General features: G+C 37.7%; 3 protein-coding genes across 3 annotated transcripts in view; all 3 read left to right on the forward strand.

Annotated features, from left to right (window-relative positions):
- LOC132543488 (uncharacterized) overlaps nucleotides 1–16,445 on the forward strand; it is a 69,582-nt gene that overhangs the window by 20,335 nt on the left and 32,802 nt on the right. The gene's annotated exons all lie outside the window — the stretch shown is intronic.
- LOC132543420 (heterogeneous nuclear ribonucleoprotein A1, A2/B1 homolog) lies at nucleotides 1,411–2,948 on the forward strand. The gene has a single exon (XM_060206921.1). It carries the CDS (start codon nucleotides 1,516–1,518, stop codon nucleotides 2,440–2,442), a length of 927 nt encoding a protein of 308 aa, XP_060062904.1. The 5' UTR covers nucleotides 1,411–1,515; the 3' UTR covers nucleotides 2,443–2,948.
- On the forward strand, nucleotides 8,864–15,953 carry LOC132543480 (uncharacterized). Its single transcript, XM_060206986.1, has 4 exons — nucleotides 8,864–11,266; nucleotides 11,309–13,043; nucleotides 13,117–14,897; nucleotides 14,955–15,953. Exons 1-4 carry the CDS (start codon nucleotides 8,864–8,866, stop codon nucleotides 15,951–15,953), a joined length of 6,918 nt encoding a protein of 2,305 aa, XP_060062969.1.

Raw genomic sequence — 16,445 nt, forward strand, 5'->3', positions numbered from 1 at the left:
TTCCCAATTCTAAAGCCCTGGGCCCCAGTCCCTAAATGGGGTGTGAGAGCCCTGTCAGTGGTACAGGTGTTATTGTCACAACCACAGAATTCTTTTCGAATGATAAAAATGAGTAAATATATTATTGTGGTATACTGAAAAATTTGATAATCCTGCAAAGTTTTTATCAGTTCATAAACATCATTCTCTTTCACTTAAGAAACACATGAACATATCATGGATTGATTCTAATAAGTTAACCTCTGTATGTTAATTACAACTAATATTGTGATGAGCATAGGTTCATTTTAGTGTTGAGTATGATACCAAAATGTTTTGATGCAATATGCAGGAAGGGGAGATTTATTGAGGTTATATTAGTTTAATAGACATAACTGTAACCTCTCCACCAAGGTCCAACTTTGGCTATAGCTATCTATTCTCATTCAAGAATATATTGATTTTGGTATTAAATATATAATACTACTGAAAACATAAGATTTCGGATAATGACATGTCCAACCTGTTTTTTTTATTATTATTAAAGAAAAATAATAATCATGTATTGAATTTGACTTTTGATAATCACAATCTTATACTTTCATTATGCATGTGTTAATTGTTTTCACCACCAACTAACAATCACTACAAATTCTGATAAAGTAATGTCATTAGCTTATCCAAGTCTTTACCTGTTCTATATCTTCTCGCTTGTTTATGAGAAAAACACCATTGATATTTATGAAACCAACCTATAAATGGCTATATTTAGCATATAAAAAAACCCATATATTTATGCAGATAATCAGATGACTGCACATTTGTTTTGTTTTGTTCTCATTCCCTTTGTATCAAAAACGGCTAAAACGATAATGCATAACCGTTATATCGTGTAAACGGACTTGTGCAAGTCTCTTTTCAAAAATCATACAAGCTGTGTAGTGATTTCATGTAAACCTTTCATATTGGCGCGATACGTTCAGATAAAATGGTGTCATATAGGTGTTTGTTATAACCGAATTTCATAAATTCAAAACGATAAATGCTAATTCAGGGAGTTGCGTGTATGATCACGTGTCAGTTATTACCGACTGAAATGATAATTTGGAAATGGCGGATATCCTGCATAAATTATGCTCGTGTTTTTTTTTTCACTGAGAAAGAAGGAAGTAAGAGGACCGTTTTAGACAATCGAATTGATTTAATATAACGGTTCTTTGAATGAAAGGGTGGACGCTCTGTTAGTCGAAACAAAGGAATAATATAATTCAAGAACACATGTTTTTAAACAAAAGACTAAGGAAACGTGTAGAGGAGATCCGGAAGACGTTTGACCTAAATGTTCCATTTTGAAAACTGCACTGTTTTTGTATTAAGCGTCTCGTTTACGTCGATGAAAATTCCTACTGAGTCGGTCTTTGCGCATATCCGGAAGTCATCAGCGGCGTGGGTAGACATTTTTGCCGGGGCCACGAGTTTCACACACAAAGAGGAGGACACTTCTTTTTGATTAAGAACTTCAAAAAAGGTGTCAAAATGTATGATATGGGATGCCAAGAATCGGATGATAAGTTCCGGAAGCTTTTTATCGGTGGGTTGAGCTTTGAAACTACAGATGAAACCCTGAGAGCACATTTCGAAGAATTCGGAACAGTGAATGATTGTGTGGTCATAAAAGACCGCGAGAGCAAACGACCGAAGGGTTTTGGATTCATCACTTACGAAACACAAGAGGGTGCCGATACTGCACAGAATAATCGACCTCACAAACTGGATGGCAGGCAAGTGGAAACGAAACGAGCTATGCCCAGAGAAAGTGGGGAATCATCTCTATCGGTAGAGAAAATGTTTGTTGGCGGGCTAAATGAGGACACCTCGGAAGAAGATCTCCGTGCATCGTTTCAGGAATTTGGACAAATTAAATCAGTAGACTTGATAAAAGACAAAGCTACTGGTAAAAACAAGAAATTTTGCTTTGTCTCATTTGAGGACTATGATTGCGTTGATCAATGTGTGTTGAGAAAGAAATTCAAGGTGGCCGGTAAAGAAGTTGAGGTTAAGAAAGCCCTCCCTAAGGACGGGGGAGAAGGTGGTCGCGGAGGAGGCCGTGGTGGAATGGGAGGAGGTCGAGGGAGAGGCCGTGGTGGTGGTGGCTACAACCAAGGTGGTGGCTATAACCAAGGAGGTGGTTTCGGTCAGGGAGGTGGCTACGACAACTACAACCAGGGTGGTGGCGGTTATGGTGGAGGTTACAACCAACAGTATAACAGTGGTGGTGGATATGATAACTATGGTGGTGGTTACAGTCAACAGGGATTCGGCCAAGGGTATGGGGACAACTATGGAGGAGGAGCCATGAACAGGAGCGGCGGTGGCGGCGGACACAGAGCAACACCATATGGAAACAGTGGTAGCTACGGCCGAGGAGGCGGTGGTGGTGGCGGAGGATACAACAGGCGATGAATTATCCAAAACCTCCCATCATTAGAACTATTTCATTAGACCATTTTGTATTGTTCGTGAAGAGAAAAGACTCCGTGAGTGATATGACATACTTATGTCATGTCCTTGAATTGTGTTGTTTAATTTTGTCAACGGGCATGATACAGAACTTGGAAAAAACTTAAAACTGTTTAGATATTATCTCCAGTGCATGTCACAGATACTGGTTTCATTCAGTTTGACATTTGAGTGTTACTATAGCACTGGTCTGATGCGCCAGTGTTTTATAAAAGCTCTTCGATTGTTAGACAATTTGTTACCATTTTGCATGGGTAACATGTATAAAAAAATCAAGTAATATTAAGAAGTTGTTTCTTCATTTCATTTCATATCACAATTAAATCATGGATCATCTTCGGTACATCATGAGTATAAATCTAGACATTGTTGAAATAACTAAACATTCTGGAAATCTATTTGTGTATACTGATCATATGTGTCTAGCAAATTAAAGATTTGTCATTTCATATTGTATCTTCTGAGAATGATTTGTTTATAACATATCGGTTTCTGTTAGTGTAGTGTTTACTAATAATTAAACATCTTTAAAGCAAATTTTGCTTGAAAAATAGAACCACTTTTCTAAGCTCTAAAAAAATCTATGCCAAACATGACATCTCTTGGTTTTGAACCTATAAATTTCTACATTTGAGTGTGACAATAGTTTTCTGATAAGCAGATAGTGATTTTAGGGACTGGACTAATCAGGTCCTGGTCTCGAGCATTTCCTGTGGGGCTCACTCAAATTTTGAGAACCCACCACATTGCTTTTTTAACTAGATTCACCCAAATTTTGGAAATGGTACCTACAATGTAATTTGCACTCAGGTTTTGTAAGTTCATTGTATTGGACTAAGTAGTAATGTAAGTGTTCTGTAGACTCTACTTGTCTGAAAACTTGAATGGTAGAGCTTAGAAGGGGACAAAGCAAAAGGATTGAGACCAATTTTAAACACATTTTTTACAATTAAAAAAGTTATTTAAATTACCATTCCAAATGAAATTGTTGTATTTCCGATTCTACTAAAATTTCAAAGTCCTAAATATGATGTCTTCAAGTTGTGCACTTTTTAAGGTGTATTAACATCTTGTGGGAAAAAAACTTGCATCGAGGATTAGTGAAACATTTACTAGCTCATTGAAAAGAAAATAGCTTTAAGCGTTATTTGTTTTGAGATGGTGTTTATAACTAGCCTTAAATGATCTTTTTGATGACGTGTTTGAAACTGTATGATTATAAACTAGTTGCATTTGATAACCGTTTCTTTTCTTTTTATGATTATGGAGCTTTTTCCTTTACAAAGACGAATCTAGTTAGCAAAGACGAGAAGTAATGGTTAATGAATTACTAAGGGAGGTAACTCTTATAGAAAAATAATTTTTCCTATAAAATAGGAAAATGAAAACCTGTAAAAAGTTCAGTATGATATAATCTATGTCACTCTTGTAGAAAAACTGACATAAATTATTACCTAATAGAACTTTTGAATACCTGAATACAAAGGAATTGAATATTTGCTTTAATGTGGGAATGCTATGGCATCTGGGCATCAATATATTTGACTCCATTAGTACCAGGTATTTTTTGGACCATATACACATTTTAATACATAAACTAAGAAGAATATAAACTCTTGTATGATGTGCAGTTATTAAGCCTCCATCTGATCTGTATGATGTGCAGTTATTGAGCCTTCATGCAGTTAAGCCTCCATCTGTATGATGTGCAGTTATTAAGCCTCCATCTGATTTGTATGATGTGCAGTTATTAAGCCTTCATCTGATCTGTATGATGTGCAGTTATTGAGCCTCCATCTGATCTGTATGATGTGCAGTTATTAAGCCTCCATCTGATCTGTATGATGTGCAGTTAAGCCTTCATCTGATCTGTATGATGTGCAGTTATTGAGCCTCCATCTGATCTGTATGATGTGCAGTTATTAAGCCTTCATCTGATCTGTATGATGTGCAGTTATTAAGCCTCCATCTGATCTGTATGATGTGCAGTTATTAAGCCTTCATCTGATCTGTATGATGTGCAGTTATTAAGCCTCCATCTGATCTGTATGATGTGCAGTTATTAAGCCTTCATCTGATCTGTATGATGTGCAGTTATTGAGCCTTCATCTGATCTGTATGATGTGCAGTTATTAAGCCTCCATCTGATCTGTATGATGTGCAGTTATTGAGCCTTCATCTGATCTGTATGATGTGCAGTTATTAAGCCTCCATCTGATCTGTATGATGTGCAGTTATTAAGCCTCCATCTGATCTGTATGATGTGCAGTTATTGAGCCTCCATCTGATCTGTATGATGTGCAGTTGTTGAGCCTCCATCTGATCTGTATGATGTGCAGTGATTAAGCCGCCATCTGATCTGATATATGATTTCCTGATCACATTTTCCTGTCAGTCTACGAGTCCTTGTGGTTTTTTATGATTTATCCTTTATTATATAAATCAAATGTTTAGGTTAATCAAGAAAGCTTGCAGTTGCAATTTTGAATTTTGCCTTTTGAAATTTATTTCTTCACAACAGGACAAAAACCATTGCATGGATTTAAGTGATGAAAAGTTGTGAAAACTAGACTACAGTTGTTAGTTATCCTATGGTGATTGAGATGACGGCATTGTCATCATTATTTCACATTTAAAAGTTACGCTTTAAGTAAAATGTAAACAAAACTAGATAATTTTGTATATCGCTGGAATGCAAAGGGAACACTTTAACATCCATCATTTACAAAATGTCATCCAGATTTTTAGAAATAAAAGTTTTTATAACTTGTATCAATATGAAATTTAGTCGTTGATCAGCCTTAAACAAATACATTGATTTCGGACAAATTCCCCTTACACTCTTCCTCAAGAGTAGTATAGTATTATGCTGGTAAAAAGCCATATTTGAGTGGAAAGAAAATTTTAAAAGAATTTGTTTTACTATACAGCATCAATATAGATATTTCTATGGTACTTGTCAATCATTAAAGTTAAGTAGGAAATTTGGTATCATAAGGCATGTTTTGCTTTAAATTTTTATCAAATATGTATTCTAGGAAAAAGGGAGAAGCAAAACCTAGTATAATTCCTATTAAGTATAATTCTTGTCAAAATGAGTTCCTGTTTCTATGTAAACTTAACACACGTGGGAAGTGATTTCATAAAACTGAAGGTACATAACCAGGTATGCATATTGCACTTTCTGATTCTACCCACCCCAGAAATATCCACACTTACGCCCATGCTTGTAAACAATATAATCAACACTTGTGTGTGTATACATACCAGGTATAAATACATGGTCACACTTGTGAAATCTTTTTATCAGTTACCGTTAAATTCATTATGGATAAGGAGTACTACATGTAGAAGAACAGGCTTTCAGAATATGTAGATTATGGGTCCTGAATTTGCAAAACATTAAACAATGTATGTTGGCTCTCCATGGTCCCTAATTGTGCTCTTTTGGGACTGAACAGAAAAATAAATGGTACAATAGTGGTCTTGGATTTTGAAAAAAAAATGAAAGTTTGATACAACTTTTTCATGGGAAGTACTGAATGGATCTTATTCTGTCAGATTTCTAATCCAGAGAGCACAAGACTTCACTAGAGACTAAGAGGAATCTACTTTGTGTTCCTCTTGGTTGGAAGTTGTGCATTTTGATGCTCATGAAAATGTTTTTTGGGGGAGCTTATTGTTGTTCGGTGCAGTTGTATTTCAGTCTTGTCCTTTTTGTGTCTGGAGCATAACTTTGCTCAAAGATGAGTAAACATCATGAAACTTGGTGTGTTACACAAAGGTAATCTGCTTTTATTAAAGGCCAACAGCCCCAATGTTTACAGAGTTGTTGCCCTTTTGGTAAAATTTTTAGCCAGGAGCTTCAATTTACTTGTATTAAAAGTTGGATAGGGAAAGTTTGTAGTGTACTGAAGTCGGTACCTGCATTGATCCCATAATTACAGAGATATTGTCCCTTATTAAAATTTTGTGTCAGGAGCTTAATTGTTTTTCAAAAATAGCTTCAAAGCCTACAATCATAGAACTCTTGATTATATTCCACACAATTTACAAATCCAAAAGATAAACATGCATTCTTTCATAGCTCAAGCACATGTATATATCAAGTTGTGAAAAACATGTATGCAGTACGTAAAATGTTGAAACAATGTTCTTTCCCTTTTCAAACTTTTGAATTCAACTTATTTTTAAAGATATTTGTAAATTTATTTTTTGGGGAGCATTCATAAGTTCCTCTGAAACTCGTATTTCTTTTGAGACCAATCAGAAAAGCAAGATGGCTGATAGGTGATCATTTTGAATGTGATGGAGAATATTTTCAGTATTATGTAATTATGTGCAAAAAGATATGAGAAAGGAATGAAGAATATACAGCTTTTAAAGATCTTTACCTGATTTTATATACCGACATGTTCAGAATGGTTTTAACGTGATTGTATGCTCATTAAGATGACCTTCTGACAAGGACATGTATCTTGGGTGTGGTACCCTGTAATACTCTAAAGTGTATATGCACTGCTTGTGACTTATTGTTATAAGAATAATTGTACAGGAAATGGAATGGTTAACATTTGGTAAAGTGGGGGAAAAAAACATCAATACTGTCACTTATAAAGTTATAACACAGAAGTGGAAGTCTTGGTAATATTTTGCTCAAATGGCTATAGCAACAAGATGGGTATAGCAACAAATAGTCCTGTTCACTGTGATAATCCTTCACAAGTGCAGACAACAAGAGTCTGGCTGACTAAGCAATTAGGTGATGTGTTACCTGGCAAGCTTTCCAAAAGAATAAACTTGGAAATTGATGATTTGGAACACAATGACTTTGAATAATGAGTAGTGAATGGTCCATCAGTAGCCTAAAATGTTATTTGGACATGTGCCACTTTCAAGATGACTACCCAATGGTTGCCATCTTGAAAATCTTGTGATACATACTTTTGCTGACACCAGGACATTCATCTCAAAACTTGGAATATAGTGTTTGTTAATTGCTTGAGATGTTATAATTACTTCAGAGTTTATACTGCATTAAGTAGTTTTTTCCTTCTCCATTCTTTTGTAGGATGATGTTTCTGGGGTAAAATGTCATGAGTGAATTTTGAAAATTAAAATACTTGTGAAATTTCATGAAATGACTTTCATTGTATCATTATCTAAACATGACAACAACATAACATGACTATGGTGGTTACAGGTACAATGTAGATTGGTTAAAAAATCAGTCTTTGAGAGAAAAAAAAAGAGTTTACACAAATAGTTAGCATACTTTGCATGTACCTTACTAGCAAATAGGAACAGGTGACATAATTCTGGTAATTATTTCACACACACATAGTATAAGGTGGATATATACAGAGTAAGGTAGAGTGATGAGCGTTACCGATCATCAATCATGTCTAATACTGTGTAATTTCAGTGACAAGCCCAAATCCCTCTTTCAGGAAAATTAGAATTGATTTTAAGCATGGCTAAGGTTCACAGGTTAAACTATAGCCGGAGGAAAAGAAACTGATCAGATTTCCTTTATACAATGCCCTGTGACTATAAACAAAATGATCAGTACACCACTGGAAGGACATCTAAGTGTGCTGGTGTCATATATTGTTACCTGTAATACTCAGTCAATTATGTCATACACCATACAACAGGTTAAATCCCAAGGGAGCCCCACCAAGGAGATACATATTGATTTACACAGGATTTTGATGGAAAGGTGATGTTAATTTATCAGTGGTAGACTGGCTTCACATTGCTTCCACTCTAATAGACATTTTACATTACTGCTAGCCTGTCCACAGGTAAACGTCCCACTACTGCTGTGTGGGAGGATCACATGTGTTTTGTATGTATAGGAGTGTAGGCTTGCACTTTTTGCAGTAGGAGAATATGGATTTGAATAGAGTAGATCGTTTGGTCACAGCTGAGCTGATATGGGGTGAGGAGATTTAAACTGGTCTAACCAGTGTTGAGACATATACCGGCTAAGCTTGTGAAGTTTTGTAGACGACAAATGGAGGTGTATATACGGTTCGGTGTGCCTGTTATTGGTGAAGTTTGGAATATATTATCCACTCCATGTGCTTTACAGGAAGTAGTATTCAACAATACACAACACCGCTGACGTACATAGCTGCATGTTTCACAGCCGACATTTTATATTGGTAAACAGTGGTGACAAATATGTAACTTGAATCTGTCAAGTCCTAAAGGAAGTGTTTTAGACCAAAGTGACATGCTTGCATACTTATGGAGAAGAACTTTTTCTTAATGGAATTTTATCACTGTTTGCTGGAAAGGTATTGCAGAATTTGATACTACCACCTGAAATTTGATACTGCTTATATAAACTGTAAATATGTCTACATCCCATGAACGTATAAAGGCTTTGAATGAACTGGCCCAGTACACTGGGGATAGCAATAGTGATAGGCTTGAGCGACTGAAGAAAATAGAACAGTTACGACTTCAAGGGTATCAGAAACTTAGAACTCTGTCTAGTAACAAATTTGGTACAACTTCATCGCCAACACGACGGTCATACTCAAGCTTTTCTCCAGAGACATCTCCCAGTTTTTATGGTAGTCTGGGCAGGATTGATCATCTAGAAGGTGTAAAACCCAAATCATATTCCACACAGTCATTTCAATATCAGACAGAATCTCAGTCACGGAAAACAAGGTCATCGTCTCTGTCTGATGAAGAAGGAGATTACCGACCAAGACATTTGTTAAGATCGCGCAGTGCTACAACGGTGTCAGATGCTGCATTATCAGCTTCCCAGCCCGAGGGTGACCAAAACATGTCGTATCCTGTCGAATCAAACGATTATTGGAAGGATGACAGCTGTAGTGAGGAGGACGAAAACATTGAGGATTTTAAGAGAAGCTTGTTTGGTGATATAAGTTCATTTACAAACAAAACTTCTCCTCGAACAGATGGGACATTACAGGCTTTTTCTCTGTCTAGGGCATGGTCATCAGGTGGGGCAGATTATGAGGATCCAACAGAAGAAAAGGGTAACCAGGAGGAGACCATGAAAGATGATGGTGGAGACGTTGGTATGTTCCCTTCATATGACAAAGAGTTTCAAGAGATGAATTATGGTGAAACTTTTGAAAATCCTCACAGTTATGGTAGTACGATTAGGAAATCATATTCAAGAGATAGGACCAGACAACCCTTGTTACGTTCCTTCTCCTCACAACAGGAGTCAATACCAGGATCAGGTCCAGCCTCATTTAATGATCGGAACTTCTCTCGTCTGGACTCTACACAGGAACGGCTTTCTTCATTTGGTTCAGATAGAATTTCATTGGATAAGGAGAGAGATCAGAGAATTGATAGGTTATTTTCTCCGTCTGTTAATGAGAGTAGTACACTTTCATCTGACAGACACCGTTTATATGGAAGAGACTCCTACAGACTGAGGGAAACATATTCAAGTCAGAGAGGAGATTGGACAACTAGAAACTCCTCCTTAAGTGGTTCATCATTTCAGCCGAAAAAAGTTGGTTTAAGTGCAGAGACTGAAAAGAAACTTGATGAATTATTCAGTACACCTTCAGTGTTAACATCAAATAGACCTTCATTTGCAACTCGAAGACAGAAGTCAGACAGTAAAAGAAACATAGTTATTACAAGGAGAAGAAATGACCAAGATCATACAGGCCGTGTTCCAGATGTTTTATCAACAAAGATGCTAGATAATAAGTCAGATCAGACTGAGATTTCAAAGGTCCCTGGTACAAGGAATATTTATAATCCGTCCTCACTTGATCAAAAACTGGATAGTTTATTTGGTACTCCTTATAATCCATCAACACAGACATTGGACAGATCTCAGAATTATGACTCCAGTGATAGTCATTGGTCTGAAGAGACCAATACTAGAAATAATTCTGGTCAATCCACACTGGATGAAAAACTAGACCGCTTGTTTGGGAGTTCTGATGTGCTATCGACTAGGGCGATGAATTATGAAACTATGCAAAACAGGATTCCAACCCGACAGACGCTCAGTAATAAAGAAAAACCTACCATGTCATCCATGTTGTATGGAACTGACAACAATAGGACTGAACCAGGGGAGATAACTCGGACCAAAAGACAGATGAGGGAAGTCCATAAAACTGTTCCTGAAATCAGGGGACGTAGGCACCAGGACCAGCAACAGCAGTATAGTCATCAGGATTATACCAATGGTGAGGGTTCTGTGAATGGTTATGAAATGGATCTAGAGTCAAGTCCTGACGATCCAGTAGATGGTACAGTGTCTGTAGGAAATGGTAATATGGATATGAATGAACAGGACAATAGGGTCACAGAAGAAAATATTGAATTTCTTGACCAAGTACTAACTGAGGCTGATGGTGCAGCACACTCGGAGGAAAATTTTGCTGAGGAGGAGGATGTTGGTACAGAGGAGAATGATTTCCATGGAGATGTTGTATGGTCAAAACAGAAAGAACAATTAAAAAACAATTCATTGAAAGAAAGTGAGACCTCGGACAAACAAGCTGATACTAAAAAAAGTAAGACAAAATCCAAAGGTAAAAAATCTAAAGGCAAACAAGGACAGAAGAAGGTGGAAACAGCAACTGAAATAAAGAGAGAATCTCCTAAACCTGTTTTGGAAACGGATATTGATTGGCCACTGGAAGATCAACAAAACGGAGAAAACGAATATAATGGATCCAACAGGTCAGCTGTTAAATCTTCAGAAGACCTGGAAGTCATGGAAGATATTTGCATAGGTAATGTTCAGATAATTGAAGCAGACAAGAATGATATTGTGGCAGAGAACACGGAGGAAGTGAGTAATGTCCAAGCAGAGAACAAGGAGGAAGTGAGTAATGTCCAAGCAGAGAACAAGGAGGAAGTGAGTAATGTCCAAGCAGAGAATGAGGAGGAAGAGAGTTACCTTGAGGCCGAGGAGGATACAGAAGTATACATGCAGGTTGAGGAGGGGGATCAGTATCAAAATCCTGCTCAAACTTTAATACAAGATACTTCTATTGATGAAGAAACACATGTTGAATCTGAGACAAATGCAAAAAAAGGATTAAACTCAGAATCACAGGAAGTTGGAAAAAGTCCTGAAAACACCTCCTGGCTTTTTAGTAAATTCAACTCACTCATTCATGGTTTTAGTGCAGACACTTGTGAAGATAAATCAAGAAGTGATATACCACAGAACCCAGAGAATATTGAAAAGTCTGCAGGAAGGGATGGTGTATCGATGTCAAATGGTGACCTGAATGTTGTTACTTTTTCCGATACTGGCACTGCCAGTGAAGATGATTATGCTACAGCTTCTGATGATGACACAACAAAAGTAGATATACCATATAACAAGACACAAAACAAGCAAAGGGTTCTAGACTCAAATAACAAAAACGAGAAAAACAATACTGGAACTTCCGATGACAGTGACACAATGGATATTTTCAGCGAATTAGCTGCGAGTACAGGTATGCCATTGGATAACAGTGAAAAAAGTTCAGTCAATACAGAGGCTGAGGCTCTGTACAAAAGAGAGGAGAATTTGCTTAGGTGTGAAAAGGAGGGAACATTGGTGCAAATCGTGAATAATGGACAGGAAGTAGATGTTGAACACCATGAAGTATGTGTTCAAAGGGAGGAAAGCGAATTTCTGCAAGGTAAAATAGATAAAGTGAAGGAAACTGATTTAAAGTATGAGGAAAACAACAACAAGTCAGATCAACATTTTATGAAGGAAACAATTCCAACTTTAGATAAGTTTGTCCAAATGAATGATAAGCAGGCAGTTTGTACTACAGAAATGTCTATACAAACAGAGATCGAGGCATATCTGACTACAGAGAAGGTCACTGCTAGTGTACAAACTGTGCCCCTGAAAGTGGATATGTGGACACAGACAGATACAGAACTAGGTAAAGACTGCAGAGAGTTCGGGATTCAGGCAGCGCCTACCACAGCTGATTACAGCACCCAGTATGATGTTGATGTGAAGGAAAATGGTATTCAAGTTGTAAATAAACATGAACAGTTTGAACAGGATCAACTGAAAAAAGAAAATGTGTCTGATATCGTGAAATCTGAAATTGGGAAGGAAGGATACTTGTCAACAGAAGGTCTCTCATCTGAACGAGAAAAATCAAATCATCTTTCATCTGAACAAGAAAAGCTGGAACATCTCTCATCTGAACGAGAAAAATCAAATCATCTCTCATCTGGACAAGAAAAGCTGGAACATCTCTCATCTGAATGGGAAAAATCAAATCATCTTTCATCTGAACAAGAAAAGCTGGAACATCTCTCACCTGAACGAGAAAAATCAAATCATCTCTCATCTGGACAAGAAAAGCTGGAACATCTCTCATCTGAACGGGAAAAATCAAATCATCTTTCATCTGAACAAGTAAAGCTGGAACATCTCTCATCTGAACAAGTAAAACTTGATCATCTTTCATATGAACAAGAAAAATCGGAACATCTCTCATCTGAACAAGTAAAACTTGATCATCTCTCATCTGAACAAGTAAAACTTGATCATCTCATCTGAACAAGTAAAACTTGATCATCTTTCATATGAACGAGAAAAATCAAATCATCTTTCATCTGGACAAGAAAAGCTGGAACATCTCTCATCTGAACAAGTAAAACTTGATCATCTTTCATATGAACAAGGGAAATCAGAATGTATGAAAGTTGAGACGGTGAACCCTGTACTCATTGTGACTGATAAACTCATTGCTGAATATGCTGTTGCAGAGGAAATCAAAGTAGAAAAGGTTGTACCAGAGCAAGTGAGACTTGGAGGAGGGCAGACCTTGGGTACATCAGAAGGAAATGCTGTCTGTGAATCATCAGATCAGGTAAAGAAGGAATTGACAACCAGAGGTGATAATTCAACAGGTGTAACAGCTGAAGCAGAGGTCACCCTCAGTACTGTAGCCCTACAGAAAACCAGTGTTACCGGGGAAACCAAAATCACCCAAAGTGTTGAGAATGACACCAATGCTAGTGAAACAGGCAACAGCTGGTCAAACATTATTGCCGTTCCTAGCGAAATATCATTCTCTTCTCACAGTCTTGGAAAGAAAGTTCCTCCTCAACCTTGTCCCAAACGACGTACAAAGCAAAGGCCTTCATCAAGACCTTCTTCAATTGTATCTGAAGGTGATGGATTTGATTTTCATGTAAGTGGACAAAATACTACTAATCTTGAATCATCAAGTTTCAACTTCAATCAAATTCTGTCTGGTACGGATACTATGAATAAAGAAAAACCCTCAGACAAAGGACAGGGAACTGAAAGTGGCAAAAATGCAGTAACTGTGATATCAGAGTCTAATGTACCGACACCATCATCACCAGGATCGAAAGAGTTTGGCAAGATTCCTACTGGAAGTAGTAGTACCGTTTTGTCTGTGACTGTTGGACCGAAATCTCCGAGGATACAGGAACATAGCACGGATACTAAAGCTGCAACAAATGTTACTTCACCAAGATCGCCTGTTTCTGGAATGTCTGTCTTTAGTAGTCATGGCAACAAAAGTAAGCCACCCCCACCAGCTTTGTTACCTAAAAGGAAGGCAACAACCCAATTACAAATGCCAACTTCTCCAAAATCTCCTACTTCTCCAAGAACTCCTGAGAAGATGGAGTTCACACAGGAATATGACCCTGTTTTTGCCAAACAGATGAAAATGAACAACGGACAGCAAGAGATTGTAAAGGAATCCATAAACAGATTAAAAGACAACCCTTTCATACGTAAAGATGGAAATGTCAAAAGGGGCCGACAAGAATCTTTTTCAGAGAAATGTGAAATGTCTGCATCATCAAAACCTAGAACTTTATCCAGTAGTCTGACACCAAAATCACCAAAGGATGAGCATAAGGGCGCTGGAGTGACATCTGCACAGACTAAAGAGGATGAGGTTGACCTGAATGTCTTAGACAGTAGCAGTCTTCGGTCTGAAATCATAAGGCAGTCAACATCACGATCAAGTGCAAGAAAGTTGTCAAAGAAAACCAAAAATGTTGACAATATCAGATCAAAGTTGGAGACTCCATCTGAATCCTCCACCAAGAAAGAATCTTCAAGTATTGTGAATAAAATAATCTCGGATGCAGCAAAATTTGAAGCCAGGTTCAGCAGTGGTTCTAGCCCAAATGTTAGGGATGATGTGCTGAGCAAAGCTGACCTGGCACATACTCCCTTGGAAAGAGAAAATCCGTTTATCCAGCCTGCAGAGGATATCATTTACACCAGAAAAGGTTCTTCTGAGTCTTGTTCCAACAAGGAAATGTCAGGCTCTGTGGAGACAAATGTTGACACTGAGGATACTGCTACGGTAATACTGACCAGTGTTCAGAAGCAGGATACACAATCTTCTGCAGTAATGAAGACCAATATTGTAAACTCGAAGGCACAGGAGACAAATACAGTGAACAAGGAGGTTTCTGCAGTAGTACAGGCTGATAGCATAAACCAGGAGGGAAAATCTACAATACTTGACGCAGATAAAATGACAATTCCAGAGCTGGAGGACAAAATGGAACCTCCACAAAGGAGAAGAAAACTCAAGGTCCAGGTTCCACCTCCAACAAATGCAAAAGGACGAGAAACAGGAGATGTCACAGAGAGTCCTTCACTAGCCTTGTTAGTCTCTTCTGAATTAGAGGATATTGGTGTTGGAGAAATTCCAGGGCTGAAAACAGAACCAGATAATGTTCCGAATACTACTGCAAAAGAAGGTGACATCAACTTAAAATCAGGCCAGCAGAAGACAGGGAAACCACCTTCTCCTAAAACAAGTCAGTCTCCTTCACCTACAACTTGCAAGTCACCACCTCCAAGACATAAAAGACCGCTTTCACCAAAAGTCGGTAAAACACCACCTTCGCCGCGCAGTTGTAAATCACCGAGTCAAAAGTTGACCACGCCCCCATCACCAAAAGGAGGTAAACAAAAGTCACAGAGTTGGAGTACACCTCCCTCACCAGGAGGCATGCCGTTATCTCCACGCACAAAACAGTCACCTTTGTCAAAGGCAATGTTCGGTGACAAGGAAAGTGGAAAGTCAGGAAGTGAGGTTACTGGAGATTCTAGAACTGGGAGGAGATCTTATGAAAAAACAGGCTCAAGCTCTTCCAGGGGGAGCTCTGTATCATCTGAGGGTAGTTCCTCTCCTGAAAAGGGTAAGGGTGCTAGACAGGAAGTGTCCAAATCTCCTCAGAAGGGTTCCCAACAGACCCCTCCTGTGGTAGACAAAGCTCAAGAACTGGGACAGAAGAGTACCAAAAAGGCCCCTCCTGTCCCAGAAAAACCTAAGAGAATATCCTCTCAACAAAAGGACAAACCTTCCCATCTAAAAGACACAGAAAGTTCTGCTTCAAAGTCCAAAGTGAAAAGTGGTTTTTCTTTTCTGAAGGGGAGGAAAGCGAGTAAGTGACCTTGTAGCTGTGTGAGCCTTATGTATATGCTTGCCAGTGACTGCGTCCTTTTTGCTTTGACATTGAATTTCAGTGCCAAGACTTGTGTAGCTATATGGTCACACTGTACTGCTTCAAAGCCAACTCTATTCCAATGATTAATATGATGTACTCATTCAGTTTCCTGCATGGATGCCGCATGATTTAACTAAATTAATTAAATTTGCAGTGAGTTAATAATTAATATTTATTAGTTTGGCTTTTATTTGCCTAATTGATTAATTCTGGATGTGTCTTTGATATAGGAATAACCTCTTTGACATTGTGTATGATTCTGAGCACATGCAATTTACATTGTTTTTTTTGTCATACATTTGGTTTTAATTGTAGATAGAAAAATTTTGTCACAACACTAAAATTTCAAAACATCCTGTCATAGTAAAAAAGAAATGGAACATTCAACAAATAGATATATTTATATTTTAATTCTTTTAAATTTACCTTTTTGAGGT

Source organism: Ylistrum balloti, unplaced genomic scaffold (assembly GCF_031769215.1).
Source record: "Ylistrum balloti isolate Yb309-2 unplaced genomic scaffold, AGI_CSIRO_Ybal_v1 Utg369756, whole genome shotgun sequence".
In the NCBI taxonomy this organism is placed as follows: domain Eukaryota; kingdom Metazoa; phylum Mollusca; class Bivalvia; order Pectinida; family Pectinidae; genus Ylistrum; species Ylistrum balloti.